The sequence below is a fragment of the Metopolophium dirhodum genome, chromosome 7, assembly GCF_019925205.1.
Source record: "Metopolophium dirhodum isolate CAU chromosome 7, ASM1992520v1, whole genome shotgun sequence".
In the NCBI taxonomy this organism is placed as follows: Eukaryota; Metazoa; Arthropoda; class Insecta; order Hemiptera; family Aphididae; genus Metopolophium; species Metopolophium dirhodum.
In genome coordinates this window covers 1,063,497-1,081,400 of record NC_083566.1, presented here as the reverse complement: position 1 = coordinate 1,081,400, position 17,904 = coordinate 1,063,497, and the positions used below count along the sequence as shown (strand labels likewise).

The 17,904-nt window shown below is 28.2% G+C and overlaps 1 protein-coding gene across 1 annotated transcript; it reads right to left on the bottom strand.

Moving 5' to 3' along the window:
• Positions 1 to 13,777: 13,777 nt before the first annotated feature.
• LOC132948290 (uncharacterized) lies at positions 13,778 to 17,864 on the bottom strand. The gene is made up of 6 exons (XM_061018708.1): positions 17,123 to 17,864; positions 16,373 to 16,472; positions 15,528 to 15,627; positions 14,838 to 14,963; positions 14,213 to 14,371; positions 13,778 to 13,843 (listed from the first exon to the last, which is right to left on the bottom strand). The coding sequence occupies exons 1-6, from the start codon at positions 17,862 to 17,864 to the stop codon at positions 13,778 to 13,780; spliced, it is 1,293 nt and encodes a 430-aa protein (XP_060874691.1).
• Positions 17,865 to 17,904: the final 40 nt, after the last annotated feature.

Here is a 17,904-nt window from a genome sequence, read left to right as displayed (position 1 = left end):
AATGTCTATTAATTAACCTAGTAAATAATATGTTCTTGATTGCTACTTTTTATACCAATTAAGATATTTAGCGATTTCCACAGAACATTCCTTATATCCAATATGCCTAACTTGTTTGTTATGTACCTACCTAAGCTACACACATTTTAACTTATACAATTATACATATTAAGTAGTTAGGTAATAGGTACATTATAATGTATTGTTAAACTAATAAGTATGTAATAATATACTATTAACAACATACTATGTGTTTAGGATAATATATAAGATCTAAGTTAAATTTATATATTAAAATTAACTGTTTTTTAAATGCTTGTAGCAATAAAAATATAAAATTTAATTGAGAATAGTAATTACAATTAAACTTTATAAAAGCTCTACACAATAACTTGATGGATGTCAGCAAATTTTCTCTTAAACATTATTGAAGTATTGTAAAAAAAAACAACATAAAAACATAGATAACTAATGTTTTTTAACATAAGTTTATTAATATATAAATTCATTCCAATACTAAAATTAACAATGAAAGTTTGTTATGCTGTGTTACTCCTCTTTAGAAAATATGTAAAATATTCATAAATAACATTCAATATAATAAAAATTTCAATAGGTATTTCTCTTATTTTTCTCTACCTACTTTACTTAATAACTTCCATAATTACACCTAACATAATAATTAATATTACTCCATTTTCTTAAATTTTGCACTAAGTAGGTTGTAGGTATTTACTATTTAGTGTTAAGGTAGTTGCAAGAAAAGTTGTTAATGCCTATTTTTAAATAATAATGTATTTAATAATTTTTTAGCTAAACATGATATGGAAGGTTACATAAACTCAGGACACTCAACATTTCTTTTAAAAAACGATGACACCTTATTTGACAAAGAATTAAATGTTCCCTTGACAAGCAAAGATAACAGAAGTACATTACCCGAGTCAGAAAAGATCACCGATGATATACATTTACTGAACAGCGTTGAAACTGAAGGTAGGTATCTATAATTAAATTAATTTTAAAGTAGCCAAGTCATCTCTATCTACCTTCTTGGGTTAATTTGCAGTACTTATGTTTTAAATAATAAATACTTTTTTAATCCTATTGTAGCTGCACAACTACGTTTTACAAACTTGATTGATTCTAACGTAACTGAAATGCTTTTGAATGAAGATGATAACTTATTTGATAAAGAAGTAAATGTTTCCAAGACAAGCGAAGGAAATAGTAGTATATTACTCGACTCTGAGAAGGTCGTCACTGATGATATACATTTACTGAACAACGTTGAAACTGAAGGTAGGTATCTATAATTAAATTAATTTTAAAGTAGCCAAGTCATCTCTACACACTTTCTTAGGTTAATTTTCAGTAGGCACTATTGCTTTAAATAATATATATTTTTTTAATCCTATTGTAGCTGCACAACTACATTTTACAAACTTGATTGATTCTAACGTAACTGAATTGCATTTGAATGAAGATGATAACTTATTTGATAAAGAAGTAAATGTTTCCAAGACAAGCGAAGGAAATAGTAGTATATTACTCGACTCTGAGAAGGTCGTCACTGATGATATACATTTACTGAACAACGTTGAAACTGAAGGTAGGTATCTATAATTAAATTAATTTTAAAGTAGCCAAGTCATCTCTACACACTTTCTTAGGTTAATTTTCAGTAGGCACTATTGCTTTAAATAATATATATTTTTTTAATCCTATTGTAGCTGCACAACTACATTTTACAAACTTGATTGATTCTAACGTAACTGAATTGCATTTGAATGAAGATGATAACTTATTTGATAAAGAAGTAAATGTTTCCAAGACAAGCGAAGGAAATAGTAGTATATTACTCGACTCTGAGAAGATCGTCACTGATGATATACATTTACTGAACAACGTTGAAACTAAAGGTACCTAATTAAATTAATTTTAAAGTAGCCAAGTCATCTCTATCTACCTTCTTGGGTTAATTTGCAGTACTTATGTTTTAAATAATAAATACTTTTTTAATCCTATTGTAGCTGCACAACTACGTTTTACAAACTTGATTGATTCTAACGTAACTGAAATGCTTTTGAATGAAGATGATAACTTATTTGATAAAGAAGTAAATGTTTCCAAGACAAGCGAAGGAAATAGTAGTATATTACTCGACTCTGAGAAGGTCGTCACTGATGATATACATTTGCTGAACAACGTTGAAACTAAAGGTAATTAAAAATATTGTCACTGCTACTTGTGTAATTAAATTGAGTAAATATTTATTGTTTTTTTTTAATAAAATATATTTTTAATTTTATTTTAGCTATTCAACCAATTTTTAAAAACTGGATCAATTTAAATAATGGATATGATTTAGTTGCAAGTGAAACAGGTATAATTATTTTTATGTTTTAACATTTATCTATTCATTCTTGAATGTTATATTCTTTTACAGATCAACAACAGTACTCTTTTGAAGACTGGAATTTTGATAAACTAATGCAGAATGATGATCCATACAACTTTGAAAATGAGACAGGTATTTTAATTTATAAATCTTATCATCTCAACTCTTCACACTTTCACAGTTTTCTTATATTTACAAACCACTACAAAAATATTTTTGTAATTATTATACATACTACTATACCTAATATAAAAACAAATATGTTTATAGTTTTCTATAGTTTTTGATATTATAGTCACTGTTCTAAAGTGTGATCTAGCTGATAGGGATATAATATAATAATAATAATAGTAATAATATTTTTTCAAATAGTTAATATATAATATGAATAAAAAGGTGCCAATGCCCAATGTTACAAGTTAGTTATATAATAGATAAATCTAGGGAAAAAAGCCCAGGACAACATTCATTGGAAAAAAAAGCCCCGTACCAACTAAATACATTATTATTTTTTATCATGATTTACATAATTAAATATAATCATAATATAATCATTACATTTATCCACATACCTAACACTTCTTTAACATAATATCTATAACCATAAAATATATAATATTCTAAAATACTAGTTTAATATTTTGTAAATTAATAAACTGTTAAAGTGTTAAAACATAAATGTTAACAATTGTTTTTCATTAATTATTAAATTAATTATTATATTATTAGGTATGTATCTAATTTATTATTTATTATACTAGACAATACATTTACCTACTATACTTTAATCTCTTATACTTATATATATTTATTCTATTATTTTATTAAATATTATTATAATGTAAAATTATATACTATACATATATATATATATATATATATATATATGGTTATAGAAAATACCTATGTCCAAAAAAGGTTAGGTTGCCTATATATAAATATTAAATTATAAAATGTACACTATAATGAAAATGCGTTATGAATTTAGTTAGTACGGGGCTTTATTTTCCTATAGGTGGGGCTTTTTTTCCGAATACCTAATAGATATAGGTAAATTATAACAAATAAATATAAAGTAAGAATATACTATATGTACATAAAAAATTAAACATAAAATTAATAATAGCATCTTACTGTGGTACCCTATTTTTTTTTTAGCATTTATTTTGTATGTTAACAGATTATTATGCTTTTGAGATATCTCGCTGATCTAACATGTAGTAGGTCGTTTATATAAGTAAGCGTTTTGTTAGGAGCATACATTTATAGAACTAAAAACATGATGGCTTTTTTGTACTTAAACTTAAAAGAATAGTTTGTTGGTAAGACATCTAATTTTTTCATATTTTTAAGGATAAATATTATTTTTTATAATCACATTTTTATATGATCATCTTTTACTTATAATCAACCATACAAAACTTGAACAATTATTCATATTTCACTATATTTTGGAAAATAATATTTAATGACATATATTTTGTTTTTTTAGTGGATATCTTAACATCTGAAAGTAACCAAAATTCAAAAACCAAATATAATGGACTTAGACCTAAAAAGTCTTGTGTCTTGAAACAATCATCTTACTCAGAAAGTTCGGTGCACTCTGATTATGATTCAGAATCTGACTATTTACCACCAAATATAAATTTGAATTGTGATTCAAGTGATGAAATTTCTTATAAATCAGACATCAATATAGATCAGCTTAATGACATTCATTATTCCGATATATCTCAGCCATCTACTTCACATACTACATTAAATCAAAAAGACATACTCAATAATGAAGTCGTAGAATCAATTAAAATACTTAAGAAGGGATATAGATTTAATGGTTTAGTTGAGACTTCAAAAATCAAACAAATAAGTAATAAAAGGTCTTGGGATAAAACAACTAATTGTATTTATTGTGAAAAAAATGTAACCAATTTTACAAGGCATATTATAAGGAATCATTCTATGGAATTTGAAGTCGCTCGGTACCTTTCACTACCTAAAGGTTCAAATGAAAGAGTTGAACTTGCTGACAATATACGGAAAAGAGGTAATTTCTTATGTAATGTTGGAGAGGTAGAAGTTATCAAACCAGTCAGACGTCCAAATGAGTTTTCTAAAACAATTCCTGATGCCTCAAACTATTTACCTTGTAAACACTGCTATGGTATGTATAAAAAAAAATATTTGTACCGTCACGAAAAAAAATGTAAAAGTGCTAAGACTAAACAATTGGGTAGAAATAGAGCCCAATCAAATGCTCAAAATCTTCTACTTGCATTTTCAAATACAGACCAAGATTTAGTGACAAAAGTATTTCCTAGAATGGCCGTAGATAATATTTCATTTGTAGCAAAGTCTGATGAATTGATCAAAGCGTTTGGGTCAAGATACTTGAAAAGCCACAGAGAAAAGCACCTTGTTCATGTTGTCACTCAAAAAATGAGAACGCTTGCACGTTTACTAATTCAGATGCAGTTAGAATACCCTTCGATAAAAACGTTACAAGAATGTCTAGTACCAAAACATTTTGACCTGATTGTCAAATGTACTAAAACTGTTGCAGGATATGATATTTCAAAAGATGTATATGGAGCTCCTTCCGTTGTCTTAAAAATTGGAAATATGTTAAAACAATGCTGTGATATTGCAGAATTTACTTTACTAAAACATTGTAATAATTTGACACTTGATGAAGCACAATCCAGTACGCAAAAGGCAATAATAAATATGAGGTCCATTATAGAAAAACAATGGTCTTATGAAGTCTCAACCAACGCCTCTAAAGAGATATTGCAAAAAAAATGGAACAAGCCTGCTTTTCTTCCATTAACATCTGATATACAATTATTTAGAAACCATTTAATTCATGTACAAAATGAAAGTATACAAGAGCTTAAAAATAACCCTAATAATCAAAAATCTTTTAAAAATTTAGAAGAGAGCGTGTTAGCTCAACTTATTTTACTTAATAGAAGAAGATCGGGAGAAGTTCAGAGATTATTTATCAATACTTATTTAACGGCACCAACAGAAATATCTCAAGAAGAAATTGATTTATCTTTATCCGAAATGGAACGCCAGCTCACCAAACAATTAAAAAGAATCGTCATACGGGGAAAAAGAGGTCGCGGCGTGCCCATTCTTTTTACTCCAACATTACAAAAAACTATAACATTTTTACTCAAAACTAGAGAAGTAGTTGATTTTATCGATGAAAACAACCCATACTTATTCGCACTGCCACATTCATTAAACTGTATAAGAGGTTCTGACGCAATACGAAAACTAAGTGTCGACAGTGGAGCAAAAAATCCCGAAAACCTCACATCAACTAAACTACGGAAGCAAGTAGCTACAATTGCACAAATTTTAAATTTATCTGATGGTGATCTTGAACAACTATCCACATTTCTTGGCCACTCCAAGGATGTACATAAACAATTTTATAGGTTGTCAGAAAGCGCCTTCCAAGTAGCTAAAGTTAGCAAATTGTTATTGATGTTGGAGAATGGGCGAGGTCAGGAATTTCGTGGAAAAAATCTCGATGAAATTAATATAAATGTTGATGCATTAGTATCTGATGTTGAAGATTATTCATCAGAAGATGATAAACCACTTGAAAGTCAGGATGCAAAGAAAACAGTTGAAAATGTTAAAAATGTTGAAAAAGTTCAAATGAAAAAAAAAATCTCTAATAAAATTAAATCAGTGCCTCTTCCTAAGAAAAATTTGCTTCCAGATTTTAAGAAGTTTGTAAGGGTGCCTTGGACAGAGGCAGAAAAGAAAGTGACAACAGAATACTTCCAAAAACATATTTTACTTAACAAAGTACCAAAAAAAGAAGAGTGTGATAACCTTAAGAAACAATTTCCTGAAATAATGATAAACAAACCATGGAAAAAAATTAAAACATTTATACATAACATCAACAACCATAAGTAACTATTTTATCTTTTTTTTTATTTTATCTTATTTTACTATTTTCAATTTTTATTTATTTTATTTGAAAAAGTCTTTCTTTTTATGACTAAATAAATCATAAATTACTCACACTATACATTTTTATTGTTATAAAAGCTGATGTTACTTTTATTTTTTATTAAATTGAGGTTAATAATAAATTATAAAAAGTTAAAATTAATTGTTTGTTTCTAAAATACTACCATCTTACTAACTAGTTGTAAACATTGAAAGGTAATCAATATTATTGATTATAAATTATATAGTCAGTGCTTGAAATGGAAAAAAATTAGAATGGGGTGCAAAAGTTTAAAACAATCTGCATACATACTCAAATATAATTAAATAGGATATAATATTACATAAATATATACCTACATTTATTAATTAGCTGATATTATTAGTAGGGGTATGCTAAATTATTTCTAAGAAAGAAGAGGTACTTTGTGCCCTCATGTTTTGAGAATTGAATATAGGTAATATAGTAGGTATTTATAATGAAAGTGAATATTAATTTAAAACTTTATGCTTTTAAAAAATCCTTGTAGCCCTTCAAAACAAAACATCAGTAGGTACTACGATGTCTGAAGTAATTATAAATACATAATAATAAAATATAAAATAAAATATTTTTTTTTTCTGAAGCTTACAATACTTTTAATTGTTAAGATTAAACAGCATTTATAGAATGGTAAGTTATTTTTTATTTATTAATTACTTTTTAACAAAATAAATAAATATTATTATGCAAAAGTATCAACAAAATGTGTGAAAAATAATTCATTAGAAAAAGTTAAATGGCTTTAATTTCATTTTTCATAATTTAAGTTTTGAGTCATGATTTTGGTTAGTATAATACCCTTGACTACTTTCACAGGTTTTCAGAAATTTAATGAAATAAGTTTCACATAAAATTATGTTACAGTTAGTTTTTGCTTAGTATAATTATTATGCTCTCCTGTACAATTTATTTAAAAAAATAAAAAGTCTTGATAGTTTACACAGTAGGTAAACTTATTATTTGATTGTATAATTAGTGATTATTGCATGGTTTGGCAACGTTGTATGGATCTAATAAAGTGCTTATACAATCAATAAACATACTTGTGGATCTAACAAAGTGCTTTTACAACTTATGAACATACTTGTGGATCCCACATGCTGTGTTATTTCTTCCTATACACACTGGATCCCAGAAAGATTTAATAACTCCTTACATTATCATGAGTGTATTGTGTAAACTAATATTACATTAAATATAAAATAATATTTTACAGTTTAAGCATTTGGTCCAAAGCCCTAATACCTAATATTTCTTATGGATCCCATAACGTACTGCTTTACTTACGGATCTCCTAATATACGTTATGTATGTCTGTGTGTGTGTGTGTGTGTGTGTGTGTGTGTGTGTGTGTGTGTGTGTTGTGTGTGTGTGTGTTTGTTAATGATGCATTACATACATACAATGTTATAGGGTTGAAGTTCTATAACGATGAAAAACGAATATACGTATTTTTTATCGCTCAATTGACCTCAACGCAATAATTATTTCATTTCGTCGCTTCGACAGAATACACACGATTATACACAATTCGATGATTATTTTACAATACTATCCATGAGCTGTACAACGTGTTTTAATTGTTATAACTAATATAAGTACCTATAGGAATAGGTTTATATTGAAAACCAACTACCGTCCAAACATTCGCATCGCGTATACTTCGTTATTCGCTGAAAAATTACGTCACTATTATTGTAATTATATTATATTATATTATTATTAAACTCTGTATCGTCCTAAAAATTGGTAAAGGTTTAAACTATTAGTTATAAGTTTATAACTATTACTATTATCCATCTACATTGCGTTAAAATCGTATTATTCAGCGAGACGTCAATGAGTCGTAGGTACGACGTCATATATTTTTTACGAATAATATTTATATTGTTTTAAAATTATACTCCGACGTGATTACCTATAATATGTAACCGTATGAGAAGATGATTGTGTGTGACCGTATTGATTATCTTCGCATTCAGAGGAGACTGAACTAAAGATTATAGTGTAACCTGACGCTAATCTGTAACCTTAACCTTAAAACTGATTTTTTTTTTTAGTCACAATTACAAATATTTCAGAAGTACATAAACTGCCATTGGACATTTGGACATCACCGTCATTATTGTTTATAATTATGGATTTCGGCGATGAATAAATTACAGGTAATTATATTATACTATAACTCACCCGGCAATGTTTTTCTATTGCTAGATTGCATTATATATTTACAGCTTAATTACCCGGCGTTGACCGGACAACGATTGTGATTGTGATTTTACAAACAAACATTTCTATTGTAAATCTTAAAATCCCTGTTTGAGAACCTCCCCGGGTTGGACCTCTTATATTTACCTTTTTCGCGACAAAATGTATAGCTTTTTTCTCCCCCAAAGTCTAAACTATCTCTGTATCAAATTTCATCGCAATCAGATGTACGGCCTTAGGAACGCGTAAAGGACATAGGTAGCAACAATTTTTGTGTTTTAGATAGGTTAGGCTAGATATACACAATATATTGACATGCAAACGAATTTCCCCATTTTTTTGTAATATTATGTAATAAGTATTATGTTAAAATATATTTGACACAGGTATGCACATTGTGTTGACGTAGTGCCACCAATAATTTATTTTAACATATTGCATAATGATATAAATTATAAATAGTTAAGTTCCTGTACATAGAATACGTTGTATATGACCACGTCGACGGAACTCCGGTCAACGGACAACTACCGCGAACAAAACGCAGTTATTTCGGTAAGTATACCTGAACCAGATATATAATATAGCTACCTAGGTATACACCGTTAAGTTTGCACACGTAATTCCTAGTTCAGAATGATTACCCACATGGCACTATGATTATCCGTGTGCGCAGTAATAATTTATCATTAATATACGACAATATTTTCCTCTTTTAGCCGCAATTTGGTAGTCGTGCCGAACAATACGGAAACATTAAATACGTTCCATGTACGTACCTATGATTATTAATTTAGTTGATGCGAATACGTAACATAACTTATAGCCATAACGTACATCATTGACCCGACTCTTTTTGCGTTTTCGTGACGACCGTTTAATGTTGATTATCGTGTACCGTCTCCGCCTCACTTGTCCCGCTTTAAAATTATAGTAACCATCATAAAATAAGTGCTGAATCATATACACGACCGTAGATTAATTTCGTGATTTTATAGGTATTTACGCTGTACAAGAATATAAGTACACAGTTATCACATTTTTTTTCTCATATTTATTAATTATTATTATATAAATACCGATTTGAAAAATTGGAGGGAAGTAATAGTAACCATTCGGCTGTACAATAATTAATGTCGTGTGTAGATCGTCATAATATTTTAGTCAGCCACGAGTTATTGCGGTAATGTCACTCGTACCTATGTGTTGAATTTTAACTCAATGATAAATCATTGATTAGGCAGAAAATCGGTCACCCTACATTATATTACCTACTAAGTATATTTTATGATATAAGTGACCTATCCAAGAAATAAAAACTTATGAGGGACGACCTTGTATTGGATTTTTAATTCTTCGGTATAAGTATTAAAATTTTTTTAAACTTTTAACTACAAAATAATCGAATACATTTTTTATTGACATCTACAAACAAAAAAAGGAAGCCCGCTGGAGGGGGTGTCGCTCTGCTGTACAGTAGGTTACAAATGGGTCACCGTAATGGATGGTGTTCAATTTCAATTCAATGATTACAATTTGACCTCCCAAAAGTACCAACTAGATTCACTTTCCCACCAGAAAAGATACTGAAGTTGAAAATCAAAACATTATTTCAACTACTTATCGTGTAAGTAGAAAGACGCAAAAATTAAAAAATTAAGATAAAACACATCATTGTAAAATTTATTGCTCCGCTCAGAATCTAAAAAAAAAAAATTCGAAAATGTATGTTTATTATTTAACTGAAGTCTTCAAAATATTTTTTAAAAAAATTTCATATTATATAGAAAATACTAATAGAAACATTTGGAGAAAATGTCAAGTATCTAAAAAACTGGTTTTGCGCACAAATTTCCGTTTTTTCTCAATATTTTTTATTTCAAAATTTTCCGATAATTTTAAAAATTACTGGGGATTATTAATTATTTTTACCACCTAAAAGTACCATCTAGATCCAATTTTTTTTATCAGAAACCACCTAATATTTGAAGATCGAATCATTTTTTCTTCTAACCTATATCGTGTATAATATATGCAGACACACATATATATATTGACAGTAAAAAAACGCATCACTTAAAATCAACACATCGTCGCTCTGGTAAAAATCTAAGACGAACTATCAACAGAATATTATCGTTATTATTCTTGCTGTCGTTGTTTTGTGTCAAATCATTCGGTACAATTTGTATTATAATATAATATTATTAGTTGCGTCGGTGGAAAATTGCGTTTTAACTACGTCAATTCATTTATTTGGAATACCCTATACGTACTATAGACTATTTAGTAAATAGGTACCTACATGTATATTATCTTACAATTCGCCAAGACAATAATTGTATTTAAAAATGTAATTTATCATCGAGAGAATGAAAAAATTACATACAATCGAGTTTAATTTATTGTTATCTTAACCATGTGTAAATATTAATATACGCGCATGCGTTTGTCTTAATGATTAACCCTCCAACCACCACTCGTTCACTCCTTATTAGAACTACTACAAAAAAGAAGATTTATATGCAATTTTTTTTCTTATTTTTCATAAGTTCCGTGAGAAGATAGTACTGCGTTAGTATCACGTTTGCTAGTTGGCGGTTAATACAGCATGATTAAAATCCATATAACTATACCTATATATAAATATTACATGTATAATGTATATATACTATTATGTTTATTATATTATTCTATATATTTCACTCGTACCTACCTATATGTCTTATATAATCATATAATATATAGTTATTACTACATACTTACTGTACGTTGATTGTCGTTTCGGGGGAAATGCAATATAATCAGTCATAATGTTAATATCGCATAAAAAATAATGAAAACAACAACGATGACTTATAGATTCAACATTTAATTATTTCCGTGTCTTCTCATAAAATATAATATTGTAATAAACAATTTACACAATATACTTTTTATTTATCTGTCCTATACGGTATTATACATATTCAATCACCGTAATGATCATTAATGATAAATTTTATCGATACGACGATAGGCACTGCGAATTTTGTATAGACTCCACCTTGCCTTTAATATAGACTAATATTATTAGCGTTTTATTGTTTATTTCGAACAATAATGGGCCCTACTAAGCATAAGTGTAATAAGTAATAACTAATATGTTTAAGTATACCTCGTAATATTTAAAACTATGAACTATAAAAGTGTTGCAGGTACCATCCTATATCCTATTATTTTTAATAAATTATAATATGTATTTATATATATTTTTAAATAAATTATTTTTACTAATTATACTCGAAATTCCTTGTACAACGTACCTACTACCTATACTACCTGTCTACCAATATTATAATATAAATCAGTGGTTTTCAAGCCGGTCGAACTCGCGATCCATTTTAGTTATTATTATTATTATTTTTTTTTTTTGTGACCATATATGTTACAAAAAAGGCTGACTAATAAATTTTGTTTTAATAACAAACTAATTTTTAATTAATTAATCATTATTATTTAGTTGATTTTATTTGTTTTGTAAAATTTAATGAAATAAATTTTTATTCAATTTTTTTAGTAAGTAAATAAATGTATAATAATATAGGTAGGTAGGTATTTTGGAACTTGCGTCGTAATTTATCTACATCAACATTGATCGCGCTGTATGTTATCTGCATTTTGGGTGATAATATCTACATTGTACGGAGACTGACATTGCCGGTATAATTAACGTCGTATAAACATAAATAATAACTACACAGCGTCACAGCCTACACTTAACACATTTGACTTCAGTGTTGAGTGTCATACATAATTATGGATCACGAGTGCAGGGTTCAATAGTATATTTGTTTATTATTGGTTGCTATTGGTTAATCGGGCGGGCAGATCTGGTACAAGCATGCATCAAATCGAATTTTCACACACAAGTGCTCAAACAGAGATTTTGAGATTTACGATGGAAATATTTGTTTATAAATAGTTGCTATTGGTTATAGGAGAAATAGTTAATAGAATTAGTATTTATTTATTATTGGTTGCTATTGGTTATTCGGGCAGATCTGGCACAAGCATGCATCAAGTCGAATTTTCGCACATTGCCTACCAGGGTGGCTGAGCTGCACTTACTGCAGTGAGTTACACAAAAAAGGAGTTGAACAATCACAATTTTTTTAAGAGTTTTTCATTTTTTACGGGCCATGAAGTGCGCAGGATCAGTATAGCTATATTATAAATTAACGTTTGTGTGCAGATTACTGGGAAGAAGATAGGCTAATTTAAAAAGGGTTAAATTTGGTTTTTTTATTCATCGGATTTTAGTACGGTTAGGTTAGGTTAGGATCATGTATTAATTGATTATATTAATCCACCGTATCATATCAAAATAAACTTGGTATAACTTTGATACTTTAGAGTTAAATCATACACTTACGTACAAACCGCACTGGGTCCGCGATCCACCGCAGGTAGATTGCCTATACCTAATAATATACACTGCTGCGAATCAGCATTTTTATTCCAGGCAACAGAAAAGTTAAAATAAATTTTGAACACCATAAATAAATAAATAAATAAATAAATAAATTGAACAAAGTTTGAGTCATACAGAGTTGGTACATTTAACGGGCAACGAAGTGCACCGGATCAGCTAGTTTATTAATATTTATTTATTTATTCGATAACCAATAGCAACCATTTATAAACAAAAATTTCCTCCGTAAATCTCAAAATCCCAATTTGAGCACCTTTCTTGGTCAAAGTTCCCGGTCCAGTAGTTTTTGAGTTTATTCGTTTCAAACAAACAAATCTTTCCTCTTTATAATATTCGTATACATAACAGTGTGACACACGACACCTAATGTACAGCAGGGTGGTACCTACCTAATTGCCTACTTTTTATTTCACGAATGATGAATTACATATTTTATAACAAAAATATATGACAATACATGTTTTATTTTGATGATTTACAATAAGCTCTGTGTGAACTGTTACATGACCATAATTATCTATTTATGTTAACTACAATAATACGTTATAACTTAGAAGTCATTAGTAATTTAAATAATTATTAGAACTAGGTTTATAGTTATAATATATTTAAATTCGACTAGACAATAATCTAATAATTTACTAGATTTAAAATAAATATGAACAAAATCTATTTAGGTATCCTTTGTTTGTATATAATTTACTAAAACCGAAATAACTGTGTAGCAATTACCCATCGTCTGTAATAATAATAAAAAAATATTAATAAATACTTATTAAAGATTTATTAAAGACCGAAATAATTTGATAATTTTATCAAATACCTAAGTAAATTAATATTTTTTATTCATAAGGTATATCATTTTGTCAAAACCATAAAAATTTACAAATTGTATTTATTTTACAACTCTGGATTAGAAATGAAATCCAAGGTATCTCAAAGTTAGATTAGGTTGGTTAAATATTATCTTAAATATTTCATTATTTTTTAAACAATTGTAAATTAATAAGTTAGGAATTAAGATCGCAAAATACTAGTTCCATAATTAATGCATTCGGCTAATATTTTTTTAGTACTAGTTAAATTATAATATTATATTAGTACTTACTTTAAAAAACATTTCCAAGTTTACAATTTTTGTTCTAGTAAATTTTAACTGTTGGTTGTTAGCATTATTCAATTTCATTGTCAATAATACCAATTTTTTACATTTCATGTTCATTTCGGTCCAATTACTGCCGTACAATGCGTCTATTATTGAATTTTTCTTTAATAAAAAAAAGTTTTAATAATAACGTTCATTTTAAACCTGGGACTATAAATTCATCGAATCCGATACTTTTGCTAAAGCGTGTATGTTCATAGTTTCAAAAGTGTATAATTAACAGAATTTTATACTTTATGATGAAGGTATCTATATATTGTCTACATAAATATTTTATGTGTGTAAAATTGAAATGTTACTTTTGTAGACAACATACATACAGTGTTTCGTATTAATTGTATTGGTTAACTAATAATTATTTAATAGTATAATATTATAATTATATATCCGTGCATGTTAGTACCTAGGTACCTGGCACATAGTATGATTAATACATAATCATTAACATATTTTCGGTAATTTTGATCTGAAATAGGTAAGTAATACCATAACAATTCACAAAACACAAGACATAGGTACATGCAGGATCCACAATTGATAAATAAATAAATAATGCATTTCAAATTACTTGATCTTGTATATTGCCAAATAAATGACACACCATAAATATTTGAAACAATATTGAAGGAATTGAGAAAAATATTTTTTCTACTACAACTTCTGAAGTCTTAAATCTATCACCGTTGGAGAAACTCTGAAATCATTTTACTCCAAATAAGTTATTACTTCCTAACTTAGTTCACAAATACTGTGCACATATTATGAACTTCAACGAATTTAATATTATACTCATTTGGAATGGAAATTGCCAGTGGATAATTTAAATGTATAATCATAATACCAAATTTAACGATATAATATTTTATTAACGTTGACAAAAAGGATATAAAAAACTAGTTTTTTTATGAGTTTAGGTGTACGAAAACTATTAACATTATGAACATAATTATGTCATAACAAAATTTGTTGTTTTCATTGCAGGGAAGTACTGAACTATTGCTCATGTGATACTAGCGATTGTGATACTCGTTTTAAGTTGAGTACAATTCGTAATCGAAATATGCACAACTGTATAACTTGTAAAACATATTATTATAGAAGATCATTGAGCAATTATAAATTCTTAACTTTCAAAAATATCATTAGACATCAATAATCTCATTCATCTAAATAATAATTGTAGGTACACGCTTAATATTAAATCACATTGAGTTGATAGAAAAATGTTATTGTAATCTGAGTACTATGTAAATGTTACCATTATGAAAGTAAACAAAACCGCGATGACCGCTAATGACGATACGAATATGTGTGACAAAATCACTCGTCGAAATAGTGTTAAAAATTCTTCATATTTCCTGAAAAAAAAAAGAATGGCAGAGCCGGGCTAAGTCATTTGGATTAACTTAAGGTTATGACTTGACACATTCGGCACCCTAACGTTAAAATTTGGAAGCACCACTCAACCTTTTATCGCTCAAGTATCAGAAAAAGTGTATTTATCTGCATATTTAGTATATTATACTATCGTTTTATAGTCTAAATAAACTATAAAATAAATAATTTATATAATTTATATAAATATCCCTATTAAACTTTACTTGCATTCTACCTTCATATACGAATTATTTTGAGTTTTATTTTGCAAACTTATACATAATGGAACAGGAAAACCTGACAGATGAAATACATTTTGTTCCAATCAATTTTATTTTAAAATTTTTTTTATACACCTATAATTATAGGTGCATAACTTGCACACACTTGCACATTCCGTATAATATACAAAAAAAAATATTTTTATTTTTTAACACTGAAAATTTAAAAATTTAAAATTTATCGTATGATTAGCAAATTTGTAAATCCGATTAGGTATAAGAACAGTTTTAATGGTAAAAACATTTATCTAAGTTAAGTAGTTTATTTTTTAGAATTTTTTAAGTTATTTCTAAGCTTTTAGCTTAGTTCTTACCCATAATATGTTAACTTAAATATGTAATGATTATTTTCATGCATATCTAGTCAGTTAAGATTTATTTTTCAGTTAAAATATAGTACTATTTAATGATAATTTAATAAAAAAAAATAAAAATAAACTCTTACTCCATTACGCGTTGATGATCCATAGCAATTGTTTTTAATTCATTATAATATATCAAATCGTGTTCATAAGGTGGTATCTTTATATTTTCATCTGTAGAAACTACAAGGAAACAAAGCAATTGTGTAAATTTTTCGGTTTCCATTAGTTTAGTAAATATTAAAAGTATGAGCAAATTTTGAAAATTACCTTTAACGTCGTACAATGTAATTTATTTTAGTAATATTAATTTGGTCAACTAAAACACACTACAAGTATCATAAGACATATTTAAATCGTAGAAATTTAGTTGTTTAGACTTAGTTGTAAACTGAAAAAGAAAGACATTTTCAGAAGAAGTCCTAAATATAAAAATTAGAACACATTACAAAACATCATAAGATGAAAAACAATTATTGATGAAATAAAATCTATATTAAATTAATAAAAAAATTATTTTTACTGAAATGTTAAGAATTTTTTTTGAATGCTTTAATAGTGTGTAAAACCCGAACTCAAAACGAAAACATTTTTGGTTTGAAATGTATGATGTGTTCTAATTATTTTTTTTTGGATTTCGTATTAATTATTGAATCTCAAACTTTTTGTTTGAGTTCGGTTTGGTTTGGTTTTTTTAAAACTTTGTTCGACACAAACTTGAACCGAACATCTAGATTTCTAGACTTCGAACAGTTCGACCCACCTCTTGTAACTATGTATACAAGTGTGTAGTACGCTTTTGAGTATACCTTAAAAGTAGTACTTACCATCACCGATTTGGGAATCGTGGTCACGAAGTGATTTGTGTCCCACCGATTCGAACGCAGAGCAAATGATTTGCATCTGACAGCACGTACAAAAGCACAGCGTAACCAGAAGACAGTCGAATATGAGGAAAAAACATCCCGTAAAGACGACGAATAATGTCTCGACGAAGTAAAACATATAATAGTGTGCGTTGTACGTTTCGTCGGATACGATTAAATATAAATTCATGGCGTTCTGCCGGTAATACCCGATTGAACCGTCGGGGCTTTTGACTGGCGATTTATCCTCACCGAATGCCAAGGGAATTACCAAGTAACTGAACGTGGACGTTAAGTAAATTATCGAGTATATGGTCGTAAACCACGCCAAACGTTGTCGCCAACGATCCAGTATGTGTCTGTTCTGGTCGTTGATCGATGTGAAATCGTACCGCGCGATCGACAGACAATTCCATATGTCGTCCGAGTGGCGGACGACGAACCACATCTTGTAGATTATGTACAACGCGAATTCTGATTTCCAAAAATAATCCATACTTATAGATATATTGCTCGTCCAGTAGTACAGACCGCTGAGGATCATAATCAACGAGATGAGACCCAAGCCCAGCAAAACGCACACCATGGCAATGTGATAGATGTTTCGACCACGGTATTTTACAGTTCCAGGAGCCAATAACTGGAACAACCCTGTTAGTTTTGCCAACTTGATGGTGAAAACGTGGCTTTCCTCGTTCCGAACGTCCATCGTTATATTATTAACATAGGTATATACTGTTGGAAAACAA

Coding starts and splice junctions, on each gene's coding strand:
- LOC132948290 (XM_061018708.1), bottom strand. CDS start 17,864: ATGGACGTTCGGAACGAGGAAAGCCACGTTTTCACCATCAAGTTGGCA. Junction 16,473..17,122: donor TGACCACGATTCCCAAATCG/GTGATGGTAAGT, acceptor GTTTCCTTGTAG/TTTCTACAGATGAAAATATA. Junction 14,964..15,527: donor TTTTGTTTACTTTCATAATG/GTAACATTTACA, acceptor AAATGATTTCAG/AGTTTCTCCAACGGTGATAG.